We start from the raw sequence: 25,875 nt of genomic DNA on the forward strand, positions 1-25,875 counted from the left end.
CACTAGAGCAGTTCATATAAGTCCACATCATCAGCAAGAAAGTGCTGTAAGATTTTAAGAGAATGTATACAAGTAGAGGTGTTTCCTTAGAAGAAAATTCAATTTTTAATGCCATTTGATTTTTTTTAACAAACTTGAAATTTAGTTCAGATAGGCTAACACAGAAATTAACTTGTCCATGTACCTCCACCACCTGAACAAAGAGCAGGAAGATAAAGAGACACCAGTACAGACCATAAGCTCTACAGTGACAAAAAAAGAAAAGGAAGATGATTTCTGTATGTGTTTCATTTCATTCATCTCTATTATACTTCTGTGAAACAAGTAAAAACTATTAAGCAGAAGCATTACACTACTGAAGTTACTGAAGCAACATGAGCCCTATGGGAAGCCTGAGAAAGATGGATGAAGTGTAGTATGACTTACACATATATATGCTGTGATGTGCATTTATTTATGACATACAACCATAATGCCAACTGAAAAGATTCACAGATTCACCAAGTAGCCTGTCCTGATCTCAAAATTAAGTTATATGGAAACTACTTTGAGAGAGTGACACTGAAACAGAGATCCAGTGCATTTCCAACGGGGCTGCATTGCCTGAGCACAATATAAACCTCGAGAAAATCTAGACACTTTTTGAAAATAATCAGCTGATTAAGATGTGGATTGAAGCTGGATGTTTGATTTTCCCCACCAGGCAGTGACAATGGACTGAATGCCAAAAAAAGTCACAAAAGCAACTGCGAAAGAAAGTGCCTGTGGGGATTCTGCAAGATAATCAATACTTGTCCTGAGACTTTGGAAGTCTCCTACTGAGATGGGCATGAAGAGAAAAAAACCCCGATGACCAAAACTGGAAATCTTTGTATATTTATTGAGAATTCATGATGTTCTAACCTACAAACAGATAGTGTAAGATAGTAATGTTACTAGTAAACCAGTAAGATATTGTGTAGCATATTAATCTATATAATTGGTAATATAGCTTGTAAATATACACAGATTTTCTATACTACCATTCAACCCTAAAAAGGTGTTCTTAAAAATTCTAAGCAATAGACTCTTGTATAAATGCTCTGTTTTCTCATAACACTGCTACTGTTATTGCTTAGAATCTACATTATTTTTTTTACTTTCAAGCACAGTATTTTAAATTAAAGCTCAATTATGATGAATATACATTTTGTAGCATGCAGTAAATGCTATTTAGAGGAATATTAAAAATGTAGACATTTTTTTCATGAAAATTAAGTCACAGATCACACTGTTGTCATACCATGTATTTCCTTCACAACAATTTTCTCTCACATCAGTAAGACCTATCTAAACTATTCCAGTACCCCAGAATATCCAGAGGTGCTGGTGCCTAATGCAAAGAGGGGTTTTTTAGTTAGCTGAGGCAAAATAAGCTCTTCTTGATGGTGCCTCACATAATCAACTGTATTTTACTACTGCAGCGTAATTAAATGCTGAACTGATAACATGCAGTTAACAATGCCAAACAAATGCCTGTGTTAGCAAGCAGAATAATGAGGCTTACCAGTGAGATTGTTTGCATATAAAGTAATTGCAGTGGTAGCTCAGCACTATAGAAAACAGATAAGACTGGAAAGTTTCAGCATCCACCTATGTAGACAAAAGCTAATTCCATACCCTTCAGTGTATATTATAAACAGCTTAATTCTTGTAAACGCTTCACTCTCAGTGGCTAAATCAGTTCACTGAGCTGCAATATAAACTGGATTGTAGAAGCATTTGTGAGCATATGAGGACTGCATTATGCAAAATAATTATTAAGAAAAGACAAAAGGTTTTATTAGCCAATTATTTATCTACACCTCAGGAAAATGGCATGTTCTGGTCCTCAGAAGCAGTTGAGTTGACCAAAAAGCAAAGGCACAAGGTTGACATGGCAACATCCTAAACTTAAGCACTCCTTATATCTGAGGAAGCTTAGGGCAGTTATCTTCTTCTCTTCTCAAATATTTCATAAGTAGAAGAGACCAAGTAGCTTGCTAGTGACTAGAAAGAATTGCAACTCAAAGCTGGATCTGTGTCAGCTGTGAGATGTTCTCATTCAAGTATTGAGAAAAGAATGTCTTTCAGAGCTCTTATCCTGAGGCAAAACTTTACTAATCAAAGAGGGAGAAGTACACTCTAAGTAGACAAAAACAACATCATGAACAAGGAACTACGTCACTTCAAAAGATTTTAAGGAGTGTCAAAGAATGCTGTTTGTCTGTAGTTTGTCTCTTTTGAACTTTCAGAAAATTACCCTGTGTTGCAAGTAAACTATAAGCAAGTACGCTCACTTTCTGTTCTAGTCTGTTTTCTATAAAAACATCAGATGTTTAAGTAGGAAACAAAACAAAACAAAACAAACAAAAAAAAAAGACAAAAACATGCCTATAAATAGCACATTCATTAAAATATATTCAGTTCTATTCTTCAAATAAAATTTTTAAGAAGTTCATTATAGTATCTGAACTTCAGCTATTAGAACTATCTTGGCTTATACATTTCTTATCAATATATGTTTCTATTTTTTTAATTCAACCAAGTATAATCTGTTTTGAAAGATACAAATCTACTCAATACATTTCAGAAACTCCTTTAAAAAGTTTCATAAAGTATGTCTTTATGCTTCAATTTTATTAGTCACAAAACTGGGGTAAACTGAACAGAACTTTGCAGCAAGCATGTAGAGGACCTCTGAATTTTAATGGACCCTATGGAAGAGAAAAATTCAGTAAAAAGCCATCAAAGCATACTGTTGTCATCTGCAAAAGTAGCAACACAGGGAAAGAATCCTAACTTCTCTGTAAGTTACTTCTACTTTCTACAAGAAGTTTAGTTTCCCAGCTCAAAAGCCACTAAAATATCAGCTGCCTTATAAAAACCAAACTTTGAAAAGAAAGGTTGCTAAATATTTTTCTCATAAAAGGTCCAAGGCAGCTCTCACTGGGGTAACTGAAATTACAGGAAGATTAATTTTGAAATAAACTTTTTCTTGTATGAAAAAGTCTTCAAACAGAATAGTTCATCTACCATCATAAAATGAGATCAAAGAGGTGCTTTATGAACTGCACTGTCAGGATACAGAAGCTGCAAATTTGCAATAAATGAGTGTATGATTTTTCTTAATTTGAGGAAGCCATTTAAATATTGCTCTAAGTCAGCTGAGCACCTGCTCTCTGCTGTCTGGGCAGAGCAAAAGTCTCCTATAGGGAGTGACAAGCTGCCTTTAGAGAAAATTCATACAAATACGTGAACAGATTGGACCTTCTATAAATATATTCAGTTTGTATCCTGGTATCACTGTTTTTCAAAACTGTGTTTCTGGTACTCTTTCATTTTGTGTGTGTGTGTGGGGGGGGTATCAATTCTACAATGTGGTGGGTTCATACTTTTATCAGATACGGTGGTGTTAATAAGGGGTATTAGTGAGTGTGCATTAATTCAAAAAACCAGCAAAGAGGTGATGGTCACCATGCAGCCTGAAAAGAAATCTAAAACTTCCTAATGAAAACAACTTTGTTTGATGCTCAGAAGATTCTTCTGCTTTATTTAGTCACTGACATCTCCCATTATGACAAAACTTATTTAAGCACAATCCATGCTCAGACTGCTGGTAGCGTAAGAGTACAATAAATCTTTAAATATAAAGCATTTGAGTAGGTATTTCACAAAGTCACACATGTGTTGCATACAAAATTAACAAGAGACTAGAACTAGTTAATGGTGTTTCCCAATCTATATTTCATATGCACAAGCAGATGCCCACAACTTTCATTCTTCAGAAAAAAGAATCTCAAAAAACAGGCTGAAAGGGATCTTGAAATTTCAAGGCAATGGCATGCTTCAAAAAGTTAAAAGAGAAAATTGAACCTCCTGTGAAGCAGCCTTCCTTCAATTGACTTCTGGCATTGATTGATTTATTTTAAAAAATTTATTAGCTGTCAGAAATGCCTATTAATAGGATTACTTGAACACAAGATACAAAACACCAAGTGTTGTTCAAATCAAAAATCTTACTCATGCCCAGCTCAATTCAGGTAGAATTTTAGAAAATCTTATTTTGAAAAACAAAGGAAAAAAGCTGCACTCTGTTATAGTGCATCCTTTCATTTTAAAGCTGGGATTTCATGCATTAATTAAAGACACATGTTACTTAGGTTTCCAGTGAAACAATTTAAGGAACTTTGCCTGCCCCAAGTTTGTAAAAAAAATAACATGGAAGGACAAAAGTGGTGTTAATAAAAAATAAAATTTAGATTTTGAGTATCAAATTTCCTCCTTTTTCTTATTCGTGCCTGTGCTTTCATCTATAACTAAAAGCCATGTATTGAATTTCAAAGCATTATTTTTCTGCACTGCAATAAGGTCACACTCAGACTGCCTGCTACAAAAGTCAGTCACACAGAAAGAAACTGATGGTGTTTGCTGTACTACCTGGAAATGTCCTCTAGCTTTACAGATCTTTAAACAATGTATGAAACTTATGCTGTTAGAATCACAGAGTTAGACCATTATTCTGTTTTCAGTTGCAATTGCTCATTCACAATGATGAAAAAGAATGCAATTTATTTGGTTATTTATGTATTTATTTATTTATTAGTTAGAAATACACACCACATATTCTGGTTAAATGGCAGCCAAACTAAGCAAGCCTATGCACATAAGCAGAATATATATACACAGAATGGTGTATTTTGGTCTAAGCACTATTTCTGCTTTCAAGAAATGCAGCTGAATGATTTAGTAAAGTGTTAGATACAAAATGTATTATCAACTAGGAGTTTTCATTAAGAAAAAAATGGAAGATTTCTGATTCTTCTGCTTGGAATGGTAGAGTTTACAGAGTTCTGCCTTAGGAAATGGTACAAAGCTCTGGAGCAGCAGAGCACAGGAATTTCAGCTGAGGTGAAAGCAAGAGAATTCAAAAGTAATTAGAGCTTGTATACACTGCAAGCACTTTTCATCCAGATACCTGACATGTTTGTCAGAAGGTCAAGACATGCATTCAGTGTTGGGCACATGTCAGGAAGACCCTTGTCTACTTTCTGCTGCTTGAAAGATGCCAGCCCTCACTGCTGCACAGCAGCAACCAGCTGTTACTTTGGAGCAAATTATTTGATAGTATCAGAACTAAACAGAATTCAAATACATACCTTTCTAGAAGTGCACAGTGGCAGCCTTCCATTGTCTCTTGAACAGCATCGAGGGACAGCTTCACACACACTCAATTTCTCTTTACCCTTCGCTATCTTCCTTTTCAGTTTCTCTCTCCTTTGCTGGTCAGCAACTTAGGGAAGAGACAAGGTTGGTCATATCCAAATTGAAATATTCTTTGTTACCCTAAGTGATTTGAGAACACTGTAGTGGTTTCCAATTGCTCAGTAAAGTCAGACTATTGAGATACATTCCACTTCCAACACACAGCAGTCATAAAATTTATGTCTTTTCTTAGAAGAAAAATTATTAATAGAGCATGCTAGTAGCTGAAACTGCCTTAACTTTCCCGAAATTTTCTTACCTCACAACAAACATGAGCATACAGGACTTCTAAGATCAGTACTGCTAGCAGCATTTTGCCCAAAAAGTTACAAGCCTTCTATCAGTTTTTTACAGCTAGAACCCCTTTGACTGTACTCTCATCCAGTATTTCAGTGTTTATTGTTAGCAAATCTGATGTGCAAAAAAATCCATGCTTACAATATGGAGTTTCCTAAATACAGAAATCTGGGGCAGAATAAGCAAGTTTTTATCAAGAACACAAAAAAAAAAATGAAGGCCAGCTCTGAGAGGGCTACTGTCAGATCAGGAGCAAGGAATTTTTATCAGCCCACAGTGGTCTGCAGTCCAAGACGTCATCAGCAGTGTGAAAAGTTGAGTCAGGTATCTGTGTCATCAGCTAAAGAAGCCTAAAAGGTAAAGTTTCTGTGTATGAGTTTGCCATCAGTCACCTAAATCTTACAAAATACAGTCTGAAGTTTTTACATATTGTGAGCAGCTTCACAGATGAAACACAAAATCATTTAGGTTGGAAAAAACCTCCAAGAGTGAGTCCAACCTTTGACCAATCAGCACCTCATCAACTAAATCACAGCATCAAGTGACATATTGAGTTGTTTCTTAAACTCTTCCACCACCTTGCTGGGCAGGCCACTGCTATGCTTAACAACCCTTTCCATGAGGAAATTCTTCCTGATGTCCAACCTGAATCTCCCATGGCACGGCTTAAGACTGTGTCCTCTTGTCCTGTCGCTGGCTGCCTGGCAGAAGAGGCTGACCATCACCTGGGTACAGCCTCCTTTCAGGCAGTTGCGGAGAGTGATAAGGTCACCCCTGAGTTCTTTTCTCTGGGCTAAACAACCCCAGCTCCCTCAGACACAGGACTTGTGCTCCAGACCCCTCACCAGCCTTGTTGCCCTTGTCTGGATACACTCCAGCATTTTGATGTCTTCCTTTAAGTGAGGAGCCCAGAAGTAGATACACAATACTTGAAGTACACAAAGTTGAAAAAATCAGAATGAGGCTGATGAAAAGGTTAATAATTTCATTTCCAAATGGGGAAAAAAAAGCAAACACACTTTTGAAGTCCGTATACCAAATGAAAATTTTCGTATTCACTTATCACATATCCAAGTGTATGAATCATTTGTTTGATAGAGACACACAAAGGTCTTTGAGGATTTCTCCTCTGATTTCATAATATATTTATATCATACTCTGGGAGACCCCAATCTGCACATGCACTACTATATTTAATGCATGGAAATGTGAAAAACCTCTGGGATTGGTGCAGTACATTCTTCTACACAGCTGACACCTACAGCAATCTGAGGATGTTTAATCAACCTTTAAAATACATTCATCTGTGTACATGTACCCTACATATGTTAATCTCCACGAAATACTTAAGTAAGTATATTCATTGCATTAAACATTTTAGTCCCATTTTAAGATAGAATTTAATCTTTAAGATGTGAAACCTTTGCTCTCATTGCTCAGGAAAATCCCTTTTTCTCTTTAATTCCTACAATTGATATGTAAAATACAGAGTAATTTCCTTTATGGCTATTCGTTTATCCATCATATGCTATTAGAGTACTTCCAATACAGACTGCTTAAATTACTTAAATTAATTGCTTAAATTGGAAAATATTAGCTGAAGTTAACAAATGCTATGTTATACAAGTCTGAATTAAAAATATACATTATAACAAAATGACAAAATATACTGTACCATGAAATAATTAAAATGGAATGTTTTTCTTTCTATACTGAGTTTCTGCATCTGTTCTAAATTGCTATTATTTCTAATTGTGTTTGTCTTAAAAGTTACAGAAAAACACTCAAAAATTAGCTACAGGTTTGACATTTTATATGTTTGCGATAAATAATTACTTATTCTGGGCCAATACAGTGTGTCTGTGTGTGCACATGCATGGAGGCTGTAAAAACTCACATCCTGCCTACTGCTAATGGTCATTGAACAAGTATCTAGAGAAACAATGGGCAAATGAGAGCCCTACAAAGCAAAAATGTAAATCATACTGAAGTATGGGTAGAGGCAAGTAGGTGTCTGAAACAGCAAATACCTTACACTCAGGTGCTTGGGTGAAAATGGGTTTGCCTAAGACAAGACAAGATATAACATTTCACTGCATGTTCCACCTGCACATCACGGCTTAACAGGAGTGTCTGAGCAAAGTGCAAAACAGTGTGAATATTACTCCAAAACAGAATTCCCATGTTGTCCTTATTCTGCTCTTAACAGGAGAAACTCTGAAATTTGACATACATGAATGCCTTTACTACTGGCATTCAAAGCTGTTAAAATAAACCTCCTCCAGGACTGTGTGCCTTGAGTTTTCACCCAAAGCATGGCTTATGCCCAAGAATAAAGAATGAAAGAACAGTAAATGTTCCAGCTAAGACATCAGAACAAGCCACTGGGACTACCTTCACCTGCATGGGAAATGTGGAGTCTGCCTTTGCACCTGTCATACAGTGAGCTTAGCTCAGCTAATCCATTAAGTGTGCTCCAAAACCCACAAAGTCACTCGTGTACTGAAAGGTACCACAGACATACAAAACAGAATGACAGAGAACTCCAGTAATGCACAGATCTTATTGCCAAATTAGCAATTTTCAAGCTGTATCTGTAGTAAAAGCTAGGAATTTTGAAACCAGCAAAGTGAGAGAGAGAGAAATCCTTCTTAAAGAGTTAATGCAGATGTAGACAGACAGCTCTGAGGCAGTCAGCAGGTAACACAAATGCAGAAACAGGCACATTGCCCTGCCTCTCCTTAGTTCACATGTTCTTTTCCCATGAAAGGACTGGAGAATCCAGTCTTATGCTTTGACTTCAGCCAGATAGAAAACTTGCCTAGAACTTTGAGGCACTAATGATAATACTACAGCTAGGAAGAGCTGAAGATATTTGAGGCTGTCATACAGAACCACTTGTGTTGCAGTGTGAATATATTAAACACAGAAAGCAAGAGACCAGCATTTAAGAGACATCTAATTTCAGAAGGGAGATTTAGTTTTAATTGAAAACATTGTTCGCTGTTTAAGATAACTTCTGCTTCAAATCCATTACAGATAAAAACTTTTGCTTTCAGTGAGGTTCAGGAACTTGCAAGAAATTTGTAAGAAGTGCCCTTGGCATACTGTCACAGACTAGTGGGAAGTAAACATAAACTGCATTTGTTAAAAGATACTTTAAACAGTTTCACTGCAAGTAGCTTTTATTTGAACACCGGCTCCAGGAACATGTCACATATGTAGAGTTAAATATGGGAAAAGTACATAATAGTAAATACCTTGTGACAAATAAATGAAAGAAAAAACTGGGTTACTTTTCATCTTTTTAAAAGGAGAAAACAAAATGTTTAGGAATAAAATAATACAGTGTGTAGGTCCAAATAATGAGTCCCTTTAAAAGTCTTATTAGAACTTTAGAGATTAATTGTATCTCATTAACTACTGTGCTCAAAACCCTACAGATTCCTAGTATAGTAAGAGAAAATGTACTAGAATATAAACAGTTCAGTGATTCTGTAGATCAGATTAATTCAGTCAGTGAACCTAGATTTCTTAATTGCATTCACTCCGTGAATCCATTCTCTTAATTCTGTTGTCAGGGAAAGGAAACACAAATAAGACTATGAATTTCAGATGTTGAACTCTAGCCCTCCTCATAAAGAGATACCTATAAAACACTGATCAATCTGTCACTTTTGCCGAGGCAAATACTCTTCACAGAGTACACCACACTTCAAAGGAGTGATCACATCACTTTATTTCCCTTTTAGAATACTCCCTCTATTAGCTTATTTGTTTTTTCTATAAGTCTAGACTGCAGCAGCATTTCAAGACATGCTTAAAGCTATAAAACAAATGTCATAAATCTGGAAGAAACAAACTAATCATATGTATCACAGTCCTAGTCAGCTTGAAAGCTCTTCACTTAGAAGGACAGTATGATCTGGAATGCCAATGGTTGTCCTTTGCTCTGAATTTCCAATTGCTAAATTTATCACATATCACATCACAAAACAGTTGGCAGTTAAACTTCAAGTTATTTCAATTTTGATGTAAATAATTGATGGTAGACAATGAAATATAAAGTTAGATTTAAATTGAGTTCAGTTTGCAGAACAATCTAAAGGAATTATGCAACACTCAGAATTTAGCTACTGTGTTTTTATATAAGCTATTTTTGCAACAACACACTTGGAGTTATTATTTCCTTTTGAATTATTTTTAGATAAATCATACAAACATCATCTCAGCTGAATTTGAAGCGCCTAGTGACCGTAACTGAACAGTCCTGTATATCAGTTTGTGATATTACTTCTACTAGCAAGCCCTTCCTTCTCTACGAATTTTTACTATCAGTTTCCTAGCCCTACACAAATTTCCAGTACACCATGATTCTTATCAAATGCAAACTGAATTTTGCCATTAGCTATGAAGTTCAGGTTTCTTGTGTCTAAATCTAAATTCCTTAACACAGAAATTTTAATTTTCATAACTCTAAGAGATGATTTTGAGTCCTCCTTCACATCCAGTATCAGTAGCACTGTTTCATCAAATAAGGGAGAAATCACCATAAAAGAGGGTGACAAAGTATTTAAGGTCTTGATAGTAAAGCCTTGCTTGTATCAAATACAAAGTAACAGTTACATGAGGGTATGTACTCCAGAAATCTGATACTACTTGGCAAAGCTACTAATGGCAAAATCTGGCCATTGCTAAGACTTGTAAATAAAGCCTAACAGTGAGATATGAATCCTTCAAAGGCATTTCAGAAGAGGCTAGAAGCACTGGATTATCCCAAATGCATCCACCCCTGATGCTCCTGTGGGGCCCTCATCCAGCAACATCTCCTATGTACTTCTCTCAGCCACATGCAGAACACAGCAGCCTGCGAAGTGTGACTGCACAGAACCTGTGCAATGCTGCACCAGCCCTGAAGGATACATCTTAGCCTGCCCAGGTAAACCTGCATTTGTGCACCCCAGAGAAAGGTCCTTTGGGCTTCTAGGTGGCCCTTGTCCATGATTTTTTTTTTTCCAAGGTACCACTGGGGCAGCCCCCAAGGGTAATTTAGACACACTGTACTGAGATAACACTGTAAATAAGTGGAATGCATAATTTTATTCTCGTTCCCTGGTATGGATATTTTGTAATCCTGAGTAATGGTGGACAATTGTATTAAAACAACAGTCCTCCCCACCAGCAGACAGATGGTAAAGCTGGGTAAATTAGATTAAAAATCAGGCACACATTTTCAGTAATAATGATGAGTAACTACTGAAACAGCCACTAATGGAAATCATGTTTTCTCTATTTCTTGACCTTTACAAGTCAAGATGGCAGGCTTTTCTTGTTTATGTGCTGAATTTGCCACATTCAATATGGCTGTTAGGTTCCATATTAGCACAACTGGATGGAACTTTTGGCCTGCTTAACTCATCATGTCAGACTAAATGATCTAAAGTCTTTTCACAGATATGAAAAATGTATTTTTGATGTGTATATCTAAAATTAATTGCCTCTCATAAAAAACCCTAACATCTTTTATTATAGAAGAAATTTTACAGTCAGTAACTTTTTGGAAAAAAAGAAGTAGAATCACTACAGTTAAAACTATAGATTCATTAAGATTTTTTACCTGTAAGTTTTCCTGCACACCAAATTTCAGACTTGAGAAATATATCAGAACACCTTTCCAAAGACGTAACACAAGCATAAGAATTACCTCAGTGTTTGAATTTAAAGAGCCTATATTAGTTGCTTAGAACTTTCATTTTCAAAAATATATAATTAAGGACAAGATTCAACAGAAAAAAGGGTGATTTTGTGAAAGCTTCCTGTAAAATGGCAGCAACAACGAAACATGTAAGAGGGCTTTTCATAGATCTCTGCTTTTTCAAAATGTAAAGTGTAGAGATATATGTGTTCATGGGAAAAGTTAAGATTTAAATACAGAATTACATAAAAACACACATTTCTTTATATTTTTGCTTGAACTTAACACCTTTAAAGGACAGAAGACCAACATTACTATCAGTCTGAATTCTTCCCTCTCCCGATCTCTCACTGCCCTCCCTCCAAGAATTCAAGTTCCACCAGGCTAAAATAGATCTACGGTGGGAAACTTCCCAGAATATTTGTTTTTCCTTCTTCTTTTCCCACTACCTCAGTATCAGAGACCTGCATTCCTAAGCACACTAATCATGGGGTTCAAGCTGTACTATCAATATGCCTTGTGGAAAAACCTCTAAACATATGGGTTGAAAAGTTAGTACTGTTAGAAACCAGGCATGTGTAGCAGCAGCTGTCTTGCTTGGCATAGCCTTTGTCAAGTTTTCTGGCACAAGTTTCACAACCACAGACTTTTAATGGCCACTGGTATCAATCAACATGCTTGGACTAATTCTGAACATAGAAGTTTCACATTTCAAGGAGTTTCACATTTTAACAACTATTTTAAGTCAGTAAGCCTGATCTAATACACAGGAACATGCTCGCTGCTGGCCCAGCGGCATGGCACCTTGCCTGCTTTGCTGCCAGCTAAGATACCACGAAAAGAACAGTGGAAACTAAATCCACTTTAAGGACAGAACATATTCAGTTGGCCAGGGAGAATGCAGACTACAGTATCATGTTTAATTCTTAAACGCTAGTGACTGATTCATGGCAACAACCCCAAAGGGAAATACTCACCTGCTATTCTAGCAGTACAGGAAGCACATTTTTAGAAGATGTTTTTTAACACTATCTGCAGGAATTCTGTTTTGTAACTCTATGCTATTAAGAAATCTTATAGTTTTAAAATAAATTTACTGCCCTGCTCAGATCTTAAAATAGAGTGGAATAGGAACTTTATTTGGAATGCTGTGAGTAGTCAGACAAAGAGCACAAAGAGAAAAAAGTCATAATATGCTTCAGTTGAACTAATGACAGGCAGAGAACTACTGTGAGAATAAAGGTGCAAACCCCTCATCCTCAGTGACATTATAGAGATACCACTGATATTCAACTACATGGAAGTTAAAATTGTGCCTGGATAAATCATGTCTCATCTTGAGCAAGGAAGAAGTACTTGTTTTGAAAGTATTCTAAAACCCCTTCTCCATTACTTTTCTTCCTCAGGACATTTTCAACAATCTTACTGTCTGAGCTACTGACTGTCATCTCCAGATAATCTGTTTCACAAAACAACAGAGGAAGAAAAATGATTCTCCAGTGGTTTACCAGAGACTCTACAAATGGTACCTTGCACTGAGCTTAAGATCTGAACACGTCACACTTGCTTGCATGGTTATTACAGTACAGAAATCTGTATTTCTTGATGAACAATGCACAGAACTGCAGGGAAAAAAATGCAACCACTCTCATTTTAGGTATGAAATAAAACTGAAATAATTTTTAATTTCATTCCAAAACCCTAGAAGTTATAAGGATAAGTGCACTGAACAAGGTATGCCTGGGTAGTCTTAACTTTAAATACCTTGAAGTCAGTGAGACCAACAATGATGAATTTGAAAGTAGGTGTTTCCTATGGAATTAGCTCTTGCAAAACTTTCAGCCTAAACAGCAGAGTTTCTTATCTGTTTGTAAAAGAATCTCTCAGGTAGAACAGCATATAAAAGAAAGCAGATCAGAAAAAAAACCCAACCAGTTACATGCACACATTCAGCAGTGAGAGAAATCCTCAAGGCTTTTATTAAAGAAAGGTCCAGGATTTTTGTCTATGCATTTGTACCAGATAATTATGATTATCCTATCCCTTGCAGTTGAGACACTTGTTGACAAATGAATTGTCATGCTAAGCACAACTTATCACTGACAGCCCAGATCCATCTCTCCAGCATTCCATTTGATAGAGATTGAATGCATCTACAAGTAGCTGTAGGAGGATGTGAAAACTGGATAAACAGGCAGACACATGAATGCCCAATTAAGCTTTATATGCTATTGTTACTTTTCACTGGCTCTTTTGCTAAGATAGTTTTACAGAAGCATTTGCAGAATCAACAAATAACAAATACTTACGTTTGATGCAGGTCAACCTACTTTTGGGCACTGAACAGTCTACAGCTGCTGAAAATAAGAAAAACACCAAATGCAAGTGAGTCAGTATTTACTTAGTATATGTGATAGCTAGAAAAATGTAGTAGTAAACCAACACAGAACAAAGACTATTTTAAAACATGCTAGTTACTGTGCACCTAAATATTAGATTGGTACTAATATGGTCATAGGATTTAAGAGATAAAACTGTCTGGGTAAAACACATGTTTAAAAGAAGAACCATCACTTAAATGAAGACTCCTTTCAAAAGGTTTCTGTACATTTTGTTCTGATGGCATTTATTGCATACCTCAGGATACTGAGTATGCTACATGAGAGATAAAATTGTGAGTATTGTATTTGTGAGCATGGACTCTCTAAGTAGCATGTTTTTCTCATTTGGAAACACACAGGGCAATTTCCACAGTCCTAAGAACTTGCTATTACTATTCACTGCAAGATGAACAAAAGAATATGAAGTTTTTGAAATTAAAATTAAAAAAAAAAACCTTTAAAAAAAGACATGGTGATCTGAGTTTAACTAGAAATGTTCTGCCTTCATTCTTAAATAATTTCTGTATGTTTGCTGTTATGACTAGCACTTTCAGTTCAGCATATCATTTCATAATTCATTATTTCATCAAAAGCAGAATGAAGCCAATACAGCACAAAGTGCTCTAAAATTGAGGTAGGATCTTTGGTAACCCTTAAAGGAAAATGTTTTCATACACAACCTCCCATCTCATTAATACAAAAGTATTATTAAAGTAGTAGCCACATGTCCTTGCTGACACATGTTTGGGTAAGAAACAGGAAGAATAGTAAACTTCCTACAATCCAGTTCATTCCTTCTTGGTATGAGCCTATTCTGAGAGATTGAGCTAAATATAGAGGGAGACAGTTCATTCATATATGCGCATTTTTACCTTTGGCTGAAAGAATTCTGTTATAATGAAACACCATGTGATCTCTGATCAAGTATTGGCTGGTTAGATTTCGAGCAGAGTCAATGCAGAAAGCTGCAAGATTAAAATATGTTTGAACATTGGAAAGGCAAGCAAAAAAATACCAAGATTTTAAACAGTTCTTAACTGCAATTCAAAGTCACAAACTTTAAAACACTGTTTAACTTCTTTGATCAAAGGCAGTATTTTTTTTACCAGTTACTATCACATGAAATCTTCCTGTCTCCTTTTTCTTTAATTCAATAAATAGCTGCAAAAGTGGCTGAAATTCTACTATGAAAATTAACATGGAAACTTCCTGTTTCTTCACTCTATGTTCTTTTGAAAAAAGAAACAAAACAGTCCATATAAACTACTGACTCTAAATGAACATGTTTAACCTCAGGTGTTCTTCAATGTGGTAAACATTTATATATATGTGTATATATTTATATATATGTATATATGTATATTACAACTAATAAAGATGGGACATTTTTATATATTTGCTAATCTTGCTACCAGTTTGTAGCCAGCAGTGCAGTCAAGGCAAAATTTACTCCTTGAAAGTATTTTCAGTAATGCATACTAAATGTAAGTACTATTAAACTTCTCCAAATAAGCTTGATGCAAAAGTTTTCATAAAAATATTTTAGGCATAAAATCAATGAATTCACATTAAAGGAACCAAGCTGACCTTCTTATAAAAGTACACATTACTTACCATTACTCTTAGTACTTAAGTGTCCTTTACATGGACCACATCTGGGAACGACAACAGCTGAGCATTCATGCACTTTAACAAAACATCAAACAAAACCCAAAAGTTAGAGAAAAATCCCCACACGTATTTTTACAGATAAGATAAAGTCTTTCTCCAAAGAATGTGTGAATGGTTCTAATGGATCTTTTTCAAAATCTTATTCAATCATTTTATAATCACTGAACTAACTTAATCTAAACACCAAGATACAATGATAGTGGTCTCAGTGGGTTAGGGAGTTAAATAGCAGAACAGACCATCAGAACACTTTAGTCTGAACTTTACACTAGTCATTAAACTGTACAGAGATATGGCCACTATTCTGTTTCTGTGCTAACCTCCAATTTGTTTCAAAGTTCCCATTTATGGCACTTTAATAGACTAGGAACTCTACAGACAAGTGGAGATGCTGACAAAAAACAATTAAACCAGCTGTTCTGAAAAATGAAAGAATGTGGATTAAAAGAACTGCATCTCCTCTTTGAAAACCACTGGCTGTCATGTAACCTAAGATTTAAAAATTGGCACAGGAACTAATTAAGAATCTGCAACACTTATAGAAAAATTTGAACAGCAGATATGCTAGGACTGCAAATACTGGTGTATACAGAGCATTCCTTTAAAGAATTCAAGGTATATAAAATGTAAAGCAAAACAAATGAGATTTTTTAACAGGGTAAATATACCAACCACACTTAACATTAATTCTAAAAGCGTGCAGACAAGTTCTTCAAATTTATTACTATTAACTATCAAGGTCCACATGTCTTTCCATTCCAATCATACTTCTCAGCTGCCAGTTCAAGAGTCTGCAACCACCATGCAGGTGAAGTGGGCAGCTGGACTGCTCTCCTGTTCCTGCTGACCTCCAGCTTTCCCCCTTTCGTCACAAGAAGAAGCACACTGGACCTACCCAGTCTGAGAGGGAATCTATTCCCAGTGACTTTAGCTGGGGTGATAAAGGCAGACACCATCACAAACTGACTGGGGGCCTGGGAAGCCATGATGACACACACATGGTCAAAGTTCCTAATCCCACCTCTCATAGTTTATTTCCTGCATGCCCAGCACCTGGCTGTCCAGGGCTTCTTTTTCATTTCCCACTGTTAAAGTACTATTGCAATTACATTTATAACTATTATAGTATACAGCTTTGTTTCGAAGTTCAACAGCATATTGCACAAGATGGTTAACATGGTGTCTTCAGTATTAATTAGTAGAGAATGCAGCCAAACAAATCTATTAATTTAACAACGTTTTAACATTATTTCTCTGAAGGCCTCATAAAAAAAAAGCCATACTGTACTAAGTTTTGAATGACTAGGACTAATATAGGAGGCCATAAAAAACATCTTAAGAAAAAAAAGAAAATGAAAATAATTTTTCCCTGTTGTGAAATGACACTAAATATGGGTCAATAGACTAATCTCCTTTCTTACAAAGCACAAAAAATACCAGGGCAACCTTGAGTAACTTTCATACTTTGAATAGCCAGCCTTTACACAGTACAGTTTTCTGTGGGTTTACAGTATTAGTGCTCACTCCTTCTGCTGTGAAGCTGCAGATCAGCCATTGAAAAGGGACAAAGCAAAAAAAAAAAAAAAATGAAATTGCTATTGGAGATCTGATCTTTTCAACACCATCCTGCATCCTGCAATTGTTTAAACTTTATACTGTTATCTTTAAAGCCAAAGGAAAATATTCCTACTCATCCATATCAATTTCAAATGGCTCATTCTCCTCATGGTACAATTCTTCCTTATCTTCGTTTATGATTTTAACACACATAGGGACAAATGATAAATTATTTTTCAAATATTAAAATTCCAAACATACAGCAAGAATTTATTAGATTCAGAATGCTACCACAATGACTGCAAACCTTTGCCAATAAAGCCTTTCTCTCCTGATAAAATATTACATACAAGTGGTATTCATGGTCTAGCTGGATCCACCCTGAAACCCGTGACTTCTGGAATTTAAAATATACAGGTGCTGGAAGAATGCAAGTCTTTGGGAGGACCTGAATGTTATATTATAAATTTCAGTTAGTAGAATTTTCTCTAATGATAAAAACCTGCATGCATATATACCTGCAATCTGGATTACAGCAGACAACTGAGAATCAGAAGTTTTCATTCTCAATTGCTCAAATAACCTAAATATCCCACTGTTTTCTGTGCCTCAGAGCTAGGCTGTAATTCCAGAGGGAAGCACCTGTGGTATTGTGGTAAATGCTTACAGTACCACCTCTAACTCATCCTTATGTGACAGAATCCTAGAAGGGCAAGCATAATCACTTTAAAAAAATAAACACTGCTCTCTCTTCATGTAAGATAAATGACTTTGTCCCGTGTTAAACATCATCAGGGACACTCACAAACCTCTTGCCTTTAGTGTCTTCAGCTGCAGACACAATTTTTCAGCACTGCAGGAAGACCGGACTTCACAATGTTCACTTGCTTTGCACCACCAGCAGATGGCACAGTGGAAATTCTACCGGAAAAATTATTGTCTGCTGCTTTTGTCCTTTACAATTAATTAGTATCTGGGTTGCGGGGAAGGAGAAGGAAGGAAGAAAAGAAGTTGGCATCACTATTTCATGGGCAAGAAAAGCCGCCAAAAAGCGTCAGTCGGGAGAAATAACAAGTATTTCTGTGCCCTCTATTTTGAATATATAAATATAGACGGCTCAGAAATCACTCTTATAATGAAGAAGCATGTCACTAATGTCAGAGAAACTGGAGAATTTGATATGTGCAGGCTCTTTCTACCTTACTGAAGGTAGAAAGTGCTAATGGTCAAAAGTTTCACAACTACAGTTTCAGGTTGTCTTTTGACTTGAATGGGTATTTATTTGGATTCAGGCTGTGCTTTCATAGTTATTTGCACAACAGCAGAAACAAACTGAAGGCTTAGATATGTGAAGAAAATTTTAAAGGAAAAGGTGGGATTTTCAATAGTTTACAGTTAGTCAAATATAAAGCAAACAACAGGAGGATAACTACAAAAAAATCTTTGATACCTGACACATGTAACTATCTGATCTACACATAAATTTCCTTACAGATGTATGTGGGCTGTCCACATTGAATATAAAATCAGGATTTTCACAGACTGTTCTCCTAAAGTACAGAGAGCAAACAAATTAAATACTTTTAAAAATTTGTTTGCTCTTTTAGTTCCTTCTATGACACTAAGCAACAATGAAGACAAAAACAAAAAAGCTTTCTCTAAATTTTTTTCCAACTGAAAATTACATTATCTAGCATAAGTAATTACTACATTAATCCAAAGAGAATTGAAAGATATTTTGTTTAAATTATATTTTTATTTTAATTTAAAATGCATGCTATTTTAATTTCTGATTTTACAGTACTAAAAATGATAAAAATTAGTGGTTTAGTTTGTTTCCTGGTTGTTAGTGGATATGCAGAATTTATGGAAATTATTTTTCTACAAAGCCATTTCAGATTTGGAATGTGACTATGTACTGGAAAGAAGCCCAGTCTTTCATTACCATGTTCTCCCAGAAAAGATTTTAAACGCAAGTATTAGACTTACTATTTTTATAACAAGCATGTACTTCAGTCAAAGCAAATAAAAATGAAATAAAGAAATCAACCTATCATGAGACCCTCTCCCATCAAGACTTGCTACTTAAAAGATAATCCATAAAAACACAGACCTTAGGTATGATACTAAATACAGGCATCTAAACCAAGACATGAAACCTTAACTGTGTAGAGACCTGTGAACACTGTAATTGCCAAAGGGCAGCTCCCAGACCTTAGCCTGGGTTCAAACAACCCTTGGCCCCAGGTGGATTTAGACCACAGGTCTCCCCAGCTGCTCCAGAAAATATGCTTATCACTGTCAATAGTGACTCTTTGTGCAGTGGATTGGTTTTTTGGTGTCTCCAGGACTTCTGCATTCCTAGCCCTACAGTGGCCTCCTCTCAGCTGGCAATGCAGAAAGCATCACTGTCTCTAACAGCTTGGAATTGCACCATTTGCATGAGATTTGGGGATTTGATCCCTCTGAGCCTGATAAGGACCCAAGCTGACAAATGCTTTGCAAACACACTAGCCACTACAGTGAGTTTATAAAGATTTGGTATTCTTGCTTCTTTCACTGCCGACTCTTTTTCTTCCTTTTTTTCTTCCCTAGTATCTCAATGCTCTAAACCAGAAATATTTAAAGAGACACCTTTTTACAAGTGGATAATTCAGGCAACAACACGCAGAAGGTTTGTGCTGTGAATGTCATACAAGTCAAGGATGTCTATCACTACCACCCTTATTCTACCCTTATTTCAGTGGGCTTTCTGCTATGAATTAACTCTTCTAACTCTATACAACTAACAGTACACTACAGCACTAATGCTATACACATTATGCTACACACACTCTGAGGAAAGAACAAAACTGGTTTAAATAATCTCTGTGAAATCCCAAACGACTTCAAGCAGTGATGGAAACTCTTTTAAGCATCTTAACTAATCTGTTGGACAAGGTCATACTTAAAGGAAATACATGTTCCTCTCCTTTTGGTACTAGGAGAATTTTCAAACCAGAGTATGCATTAATTTTGTATGCTACAGAAACTGTTGTATATATGAATACAACACAGAAATACACAGACTCGCAGCTCAGAGTTCATTAAAAGATTAACCTAGTTACGAAAATCCACACTGGATTTAAACTTTATTTAAATACGAAACTATTTTTTTCTATTTTTAACTATTTTTCCTTCATATTAGCGTGATATACTTGAAACCCCCCCATATTCTATTAGCAGTACTATTACTAAGGTCAGCTTTCCTATTCATGTAGCTTACATCTTTGTACCATCCCCCTAAACTCATTTCAGTGTCCCCAGTTTGCTGCCTCTTCCTTACCTGTGGTCATTCCTCCCCTCCAACACCTCCTATTGATCAGCTGCTGAGGTGCCAGGAATAGGAACTACAATTGCTCATCTAGTTTAAGCTTCTCTGGCTGCTTATCCTTGGCTGCTTAGCTCTCACCCTCTACTTATGTATTTGGGAATAAACAGAGGAGAGAATGAGTAAAAAATGGGTATTAATTTGTTGGGTTTTCTCCACCCAGCCACCGGGTAATACTAATGCTCCTAGTTCTTACTCACAGATGGGTGAAGTTGGCAAATAGATGCAGAACTGGATAGACAAAAAGGCAAGCAGAGAGCAGTGACCCACCCACAGACTCCTTTAGATGAAGAACACAGATGTAAACATGGCAAGTCTCCAGTAATTTTCTGCAGCACCTATGCCATCACGAGAGACAGGGCTTTAGATTTAGCCACTTACTGAATGCAGAGAGTACTCCATTTCATTTGAAAGTTACAGTGAGGCAAATCAAATGTCATAATCACACTTGTATTTTCTTTCCTGTTTAACCAAGTGAAACAGAAGTCTCTTGGACCCCTTTCTGGTTTCACTGATAACAAAACTCTTATCAATTCTGGGTCTCACACGTGAAGCCATCTTTAAAAAAATCACATTTAAGACTTGTTAATACATAGCAGAATTCACTAGCAGAAAGAATAGTCATATTATCTAAATTTCCTGAAGCAAAATTCAATGAATAGAAATCCAGGAAATCACACAACTTCACTTTTGAAATAAAATCCCAAATGTTCCATCTGAATTTTGCATGGGATCATTTGTGTCAGAGGCAAAATATGATGAAAATGATACACTGTCTGACATGCCCTATACATAACCTTCTAAGCCATTAATTACATGGGTGCTATTTATATGCTTATTATGCTGGATTACACAAAAGCTCTTCTTTACAAATACTTTCAATGCCTAAGAGTTAGGTCTCTCAGAACTTTAGGATTCATAATCTTACAGTATTCTGTGTGAATTAAAACCATACAACCAAAATTTTATTTCAGTTTCAAGAGTCAAGCCCTCCTCTTAAAAGTTAAAGGAATCTAATGAAATTGTACAGGAGCCTTGAGTCATATCTGATTAAATAACTCTTGAAAAATATTTGTTAAATTTTTTTCTAGCTAGAGACTTCAGCAAGGGTAGTTTGGATGCAAGCTATTGCTCTATCCATACTCCAAAAGCAGAAACACACAGCTGTGTGTGTCAGTAGCACATTTTGTGATATGACCTGCAGTCAAAATCAAATGAATTTATGTCAGTTTGCTACAACTACCTGAAAGGAGGCTGTGGTGAGGTGAGTATCACATTCTTCTCCTAGGTAACAAGTGACAGGATGAGAGGAAACAGCCTCAAGTTTTGCCATGGGAGGTTTACATTACATATTTGGTACTTTTTTTTCACTGAAAGAGTTGCAAAGCACCGGAACTGATGGCCTGAGGAAGCTGTGGAGTCACCATCCCTGGAATTGCTAAAAAAATATGTGGGTATGGCACCAGAGGATGATATGCTTTAACAGTGAATATGGTGGTGGTGATAGGTTGATGGTTGGACTTGATCAACTTACAGGTATTTCCCAACCTTAACAATTCTGTGATCACTGGCTTGGGCAGTACACCTCTGGAATTAGCAGTGACACCAGCAGTTTTTGGTTTTCCAGGAGGGCGTGTGAGGGGTAGTATTCCAGAAGAGACTGTATGCTGCTACTCAGTGATATGTGAACACAAAGCAGTATTCAGATTACAGTTTAGAAACTTCTGTCTTAAAAGATTACTACCCTGAGTTGCCTGGATAGCTGTGCCTGCACAAGACACTCATGGTAACCCAGGAGCAGATGCTGCCAGGTGCTGCAACATCTCCCCGGGGGGAATGGTGCTATTAATCAAGGGTGGTAGAACACTGGCTCATCCAGTGAGCACACCCTACACAACCAATGTGTGTGCTGGCTTCTACTGCTACATGAAACTCTACATTACATCACCCCATGAAGTCTGAAGTTGTCTCAATACCTACTGTCAAACTGGCCAATAGAGAAAACACATTTAATACCAAAATGTATAGACACACGATATATAGGTTCTTCTACAGATATGGGAAAAAATCTATTTTGCTGGTATAATCTGCACCTACAAGGATGCCCCCTCACTCATCCACGAGTGCCTATTTCTACCTAGAAATACATTACCAAAACTCTAATGCACAGCCAGCCTCACCCAGAATGGAGACCAAAGAAACCTTGATCCTCTGGGCATCAGAGAAAGTTGCAGTAGATAAGCTGGAGCAAAGAAGCTACTAGAGTTAATGGTTTGAACTGCTCACTATAACAGGTATTTCACTTGAAGCATGAATGAAATCCTTGATAAAATGGGACCAATTAGGCATTTAAGTCATTATAAAAATTTAACTTATTTGCTGAATGGAGTCAGGATTTTAAGCACATCAAGTTACTAAAACTCACTTAACAGACTATTTGACTAATGGTTAAATTAAGGATAAGCTTTAAGAGATTTATTGAGTGATGGTTTTAATTTGGTAAAAAAGTTAAGAACAGTGGTTAACATTTCCCAATTTCAGTTAACATTACTATCATTCAAATGAAATTTCTAAATGTCTTTCCTTCTTTGAAGACATAACTTCATTGTTATTAATCTTTTTTATTTTTCATCTTCTTGTTGGTCAAAGAAAGCTTCAGCATCTAAAAATTAGTGCCACCAATCTAATAATTTAGTAAGTTTAATAAGCTGTTTGTTCAAGTGGCAAATGAAGGAATGATAATAAAAAAAAGTAGTTTGTAAGTCTCCATGTTAACACCCTTTCAGCTCTAGTCAGATTAATGCAAGGACTTCCTACAATGCAGGAAAAATCTAAATGAGATGGTGATGTGAAGCATTTAAGTTTTGTTTTAAAATCCAGGAAGCCTGTGCAAACTGCCTAAATCTAACAGCAGCTTCCATGCAGCAGTAATGACGAGTTCTCCACTGCTGTAAGATAAAAGTGGCACAAATGTGTATCACTGATTAACAGCAAGTGCACGATGCTGTTAGGTATTGCTGTTCAGGTATTTGTTCCCACTGGCTATGGGAATTAAACAACCCAATGAGATGGGATTTAAACAACAAAGCTGGTTTAAAATTACAGTATTCAGATTATTTGAGGTCATACTATAAATCTGTGAGTATATTAAGTGACTCCTGAAATTACTACAGTAAATAACTTCAAGGTTTATACCTGGAATTACAGAAAAACAGAGAGGATTAATTCCTTGATATTTCTAGTAGGGTAAAAAAATCTCAGCCTTATCTGAACTTTGGCAAGACCTACACACAAATCCTATATATTCCAATATATTTAAAAAAAGAATTCTCAGTATTCTCACTAGGCAAAACAAGGCCTGATAGAAGTGTAAAATTTTGGTACTTCCTTTAAAATGATGAGGCTAAGCCTGAACTAGAAACTTTGTACAGCATACAACCAGGACATGGAATAGTGTATCCCACCTTTTCTGTATTGTTTTAGCTATAACTCTTTTGAGAAACCATAAATATGATGGGTTCTCCCCCTTTCATGAACTGCAAGCAGCTCAGTGGCTGCTCTGCCAAGTTTGCTCAGGCACACGGATTTCCAGCTCAGCTCAGTGTATTAGTCTCTCTGCCTGTGCTAATCCTTGCTCTGTAAGGATCCTTCCTGTGTGCCTGAGAACGCTCACACTGGACTGTTCAGTCACACACTTCTGCCTCCATTGTAACCTCCTATGCAGACAAGCAGTGGCTTATCAATTTAACAGACACAGTAATTCTCTAGTTTTGAACTTTTTTTTGTTAAACAGAAGTCATTCAAGCAAAGCTTCCTGCAACCTGAATGAAATTTAGATCATGTATGCTATTTATTCCCTTTTTATAGTCAACAGACAATCAGCATGCTAATTGTCTATAAAAGTATTTTGACAAGTATTTCTGACTATTTTGTAAGAATAGTCAGCAAAACTATGTATTTGTCATAGAACTGCCTTCACACTACATAAAGAGAGGATAAAAATTAGGTGCAATAGTTTTTGCTCTGAATTTCATATTCCCATGCAGTATTAGAATTTATGTTCAAACTGTACTTTGATACCAGACATCTTCTGAAGTGGCATCTGTTACTGTCACCAAAGATTGGAACTGATACTGAGATCCAACACAACAGATTAATGTTATCTAAAATTGCCCTAATTTTATGCAGCGATGTAAGATCTCGACATTACAGTGCAGCACTGAATAATTCCTACCATTGTTTTACATTATGCATGTAATCCAGGTCATATCTAAAAATATTTTAGGTATTTTCCAAGAGCCACAGTTGGCTCATGCAAGCATTTTTTCATTTTTGTGCCTTCTTTTTTTCACGGATGACAAGTGCTCCTAGGATTATTCATAGGAACAGGGCACCAGAGCAGCCCACGGATGGTTAAACGTGGGTAAGGAATTATTTTATAAGACCTTTAAAACTTACGATATGTAGATTCTTCTACGTATATGGGACAAAATCTATTTTGCTGGTATAATCTGCACCTACAAGGATGCCCCCTCACTCATCCACGAGCACCTATTTCTACCTAGAAATACATTACCAAAACTCTAATGCACAGCCAGCCTCAGCCAGAATGGAGACCACAGAAACCTTGATCCTCTGGGCCTTTTGCGCCTTTTTTGAGCCTTTTATTTTTCAACTGGGCTTGCATTAAAATCCCGCCAAACCAAAACACTTGGATCTACAGCCAAACGCCGTGGGATGCTGCACACAAAGGGCACGATCCCTTATAATAACCCATGGATAACAGCTCTGGAGAATACGAAAGGTGACAGAGAAGCGGCCCGGCAGCCGGCCCCGCAGCCCGAGGCGCCGCCCCATGCCGGTACAATAAGGAGGCTCCGTGCGATGACGGCTGTGGGACGCACAATTCCCGGCCCGACTCTGGCAGGGGGACACCCCGTGTCCGTGTCCCCTCTGGCAGCCGCGGCACTGGGCTCTCGGGGCCGGCACAGCTCGGGGCGGCCGCGAGGGCGGGAGCGAGGCCCGGGCCCCGCCGCTGGAGCCTCGGCGGCTCTAGAGGCTCCCCGGCTCCGGGCCGGCTCCGTGCCCACACACACACATACACACAGACACACGGCGGCGGGGAAGGCGGAGGCGCCGCCTGCCCCCAGCCCCGGGCGAGACGGGCCGCGCCCCGCCCCTCGGCGGCCGGCAGGGACGGGGGAGGCCGGCAGGCAACGCGTCCCCCGGGCTGCTGCGGCCCCCGCCCCGCCGCGGCCGGCGCTCCCCGCTCCTCCCGCAGCCCCCACCGAGCCCCCCGCACCTGGGCACCGCTTGCCGCCGCTCTCCTTCTTCAGCCCCATGCTCCCGGCCGGGCCGAAGGGGCGGCACCGGCCGGGGCTGTCGGCGGCGGCGGTTCGTCCCGCGCTGCGGGCGGGCGGGGCGGCGGGGCCCGCCTCGGCGTTGCCATGGCGGCGGGAGCGCGGCGGCGGCGCGGGGCCCGGGCGGGCGGAGGGCGGCGGCCGCGGGCCTCGAACCCGCGTCTCCCGGGACTTGGAGCCCCGCCGAGGGTTTGTCCCCGCCGGTGAACGGGCCCGCAGTACCCAAGGGCCCCAAGGAACCCTTTTTCTTGTAACTCGACA

At 37.7% G+C, this 25,875-nt stretch overlaps 1 protein-coding gene across 2 annotated transcripts in view; it reads right to left on the minus strand.

Moving 5' to 3' along the window:
- Positions 1–25,612, minus strand: part of SPATA7 (spermatogenesis associated 7) — a 35,337-nt gene extending 9,725 nt beyond the window's left edge. Inside the window, exons 1-5 of one of the 2 annotated variants that reach the window (XM_066321943.1) lie at positions 25,557–25,612; positions 15,271–15,342; positions 14,529–14,621; positions 13,585–13,632; positions 5,178–5,311 (exon numbers count right to left, since the gene is read on the minus strand). In XM_066321943.1, coding sequence (XP_066178040.1) covers positions 5,178–5,311; positions 13,585–13,632; positions 14,529–14,621; positions 15,271–15,342; positions 25,557–25,596 — 387 coding nt within the window. In that variant the 5' untranslated portion in view covers positions 25,597–25,612. Of the gene's footprint in view, positions 1–5,177; positions 5,312–13,584; positions 13,633–14,528; positions 14,622–15,270; positions 15,343–25,556 lie in introns of those variants that run through there. The other variant, XM_066321944.1, reaches the window with a different exon arrangement.
- Positions 25,613–25,875: the final 263 nt, after the last annotated feature.

This window comes from Sylvia atricapilla, chromosome 6 (genome assembly GCF_009819655.1).
Source record: "Sylvia atricapilla isolate bSylAtr1 chromosome 6, bSylAtr1.pri, whole genome shotgun sequence".
NCBI classification, from domain to species: domain Eukaryota; kingdom Metazoa; phylum Chordata; class Aves; order Passeriformes; family Sylviidae; genus Sylvia; species Sylvia atricapilla.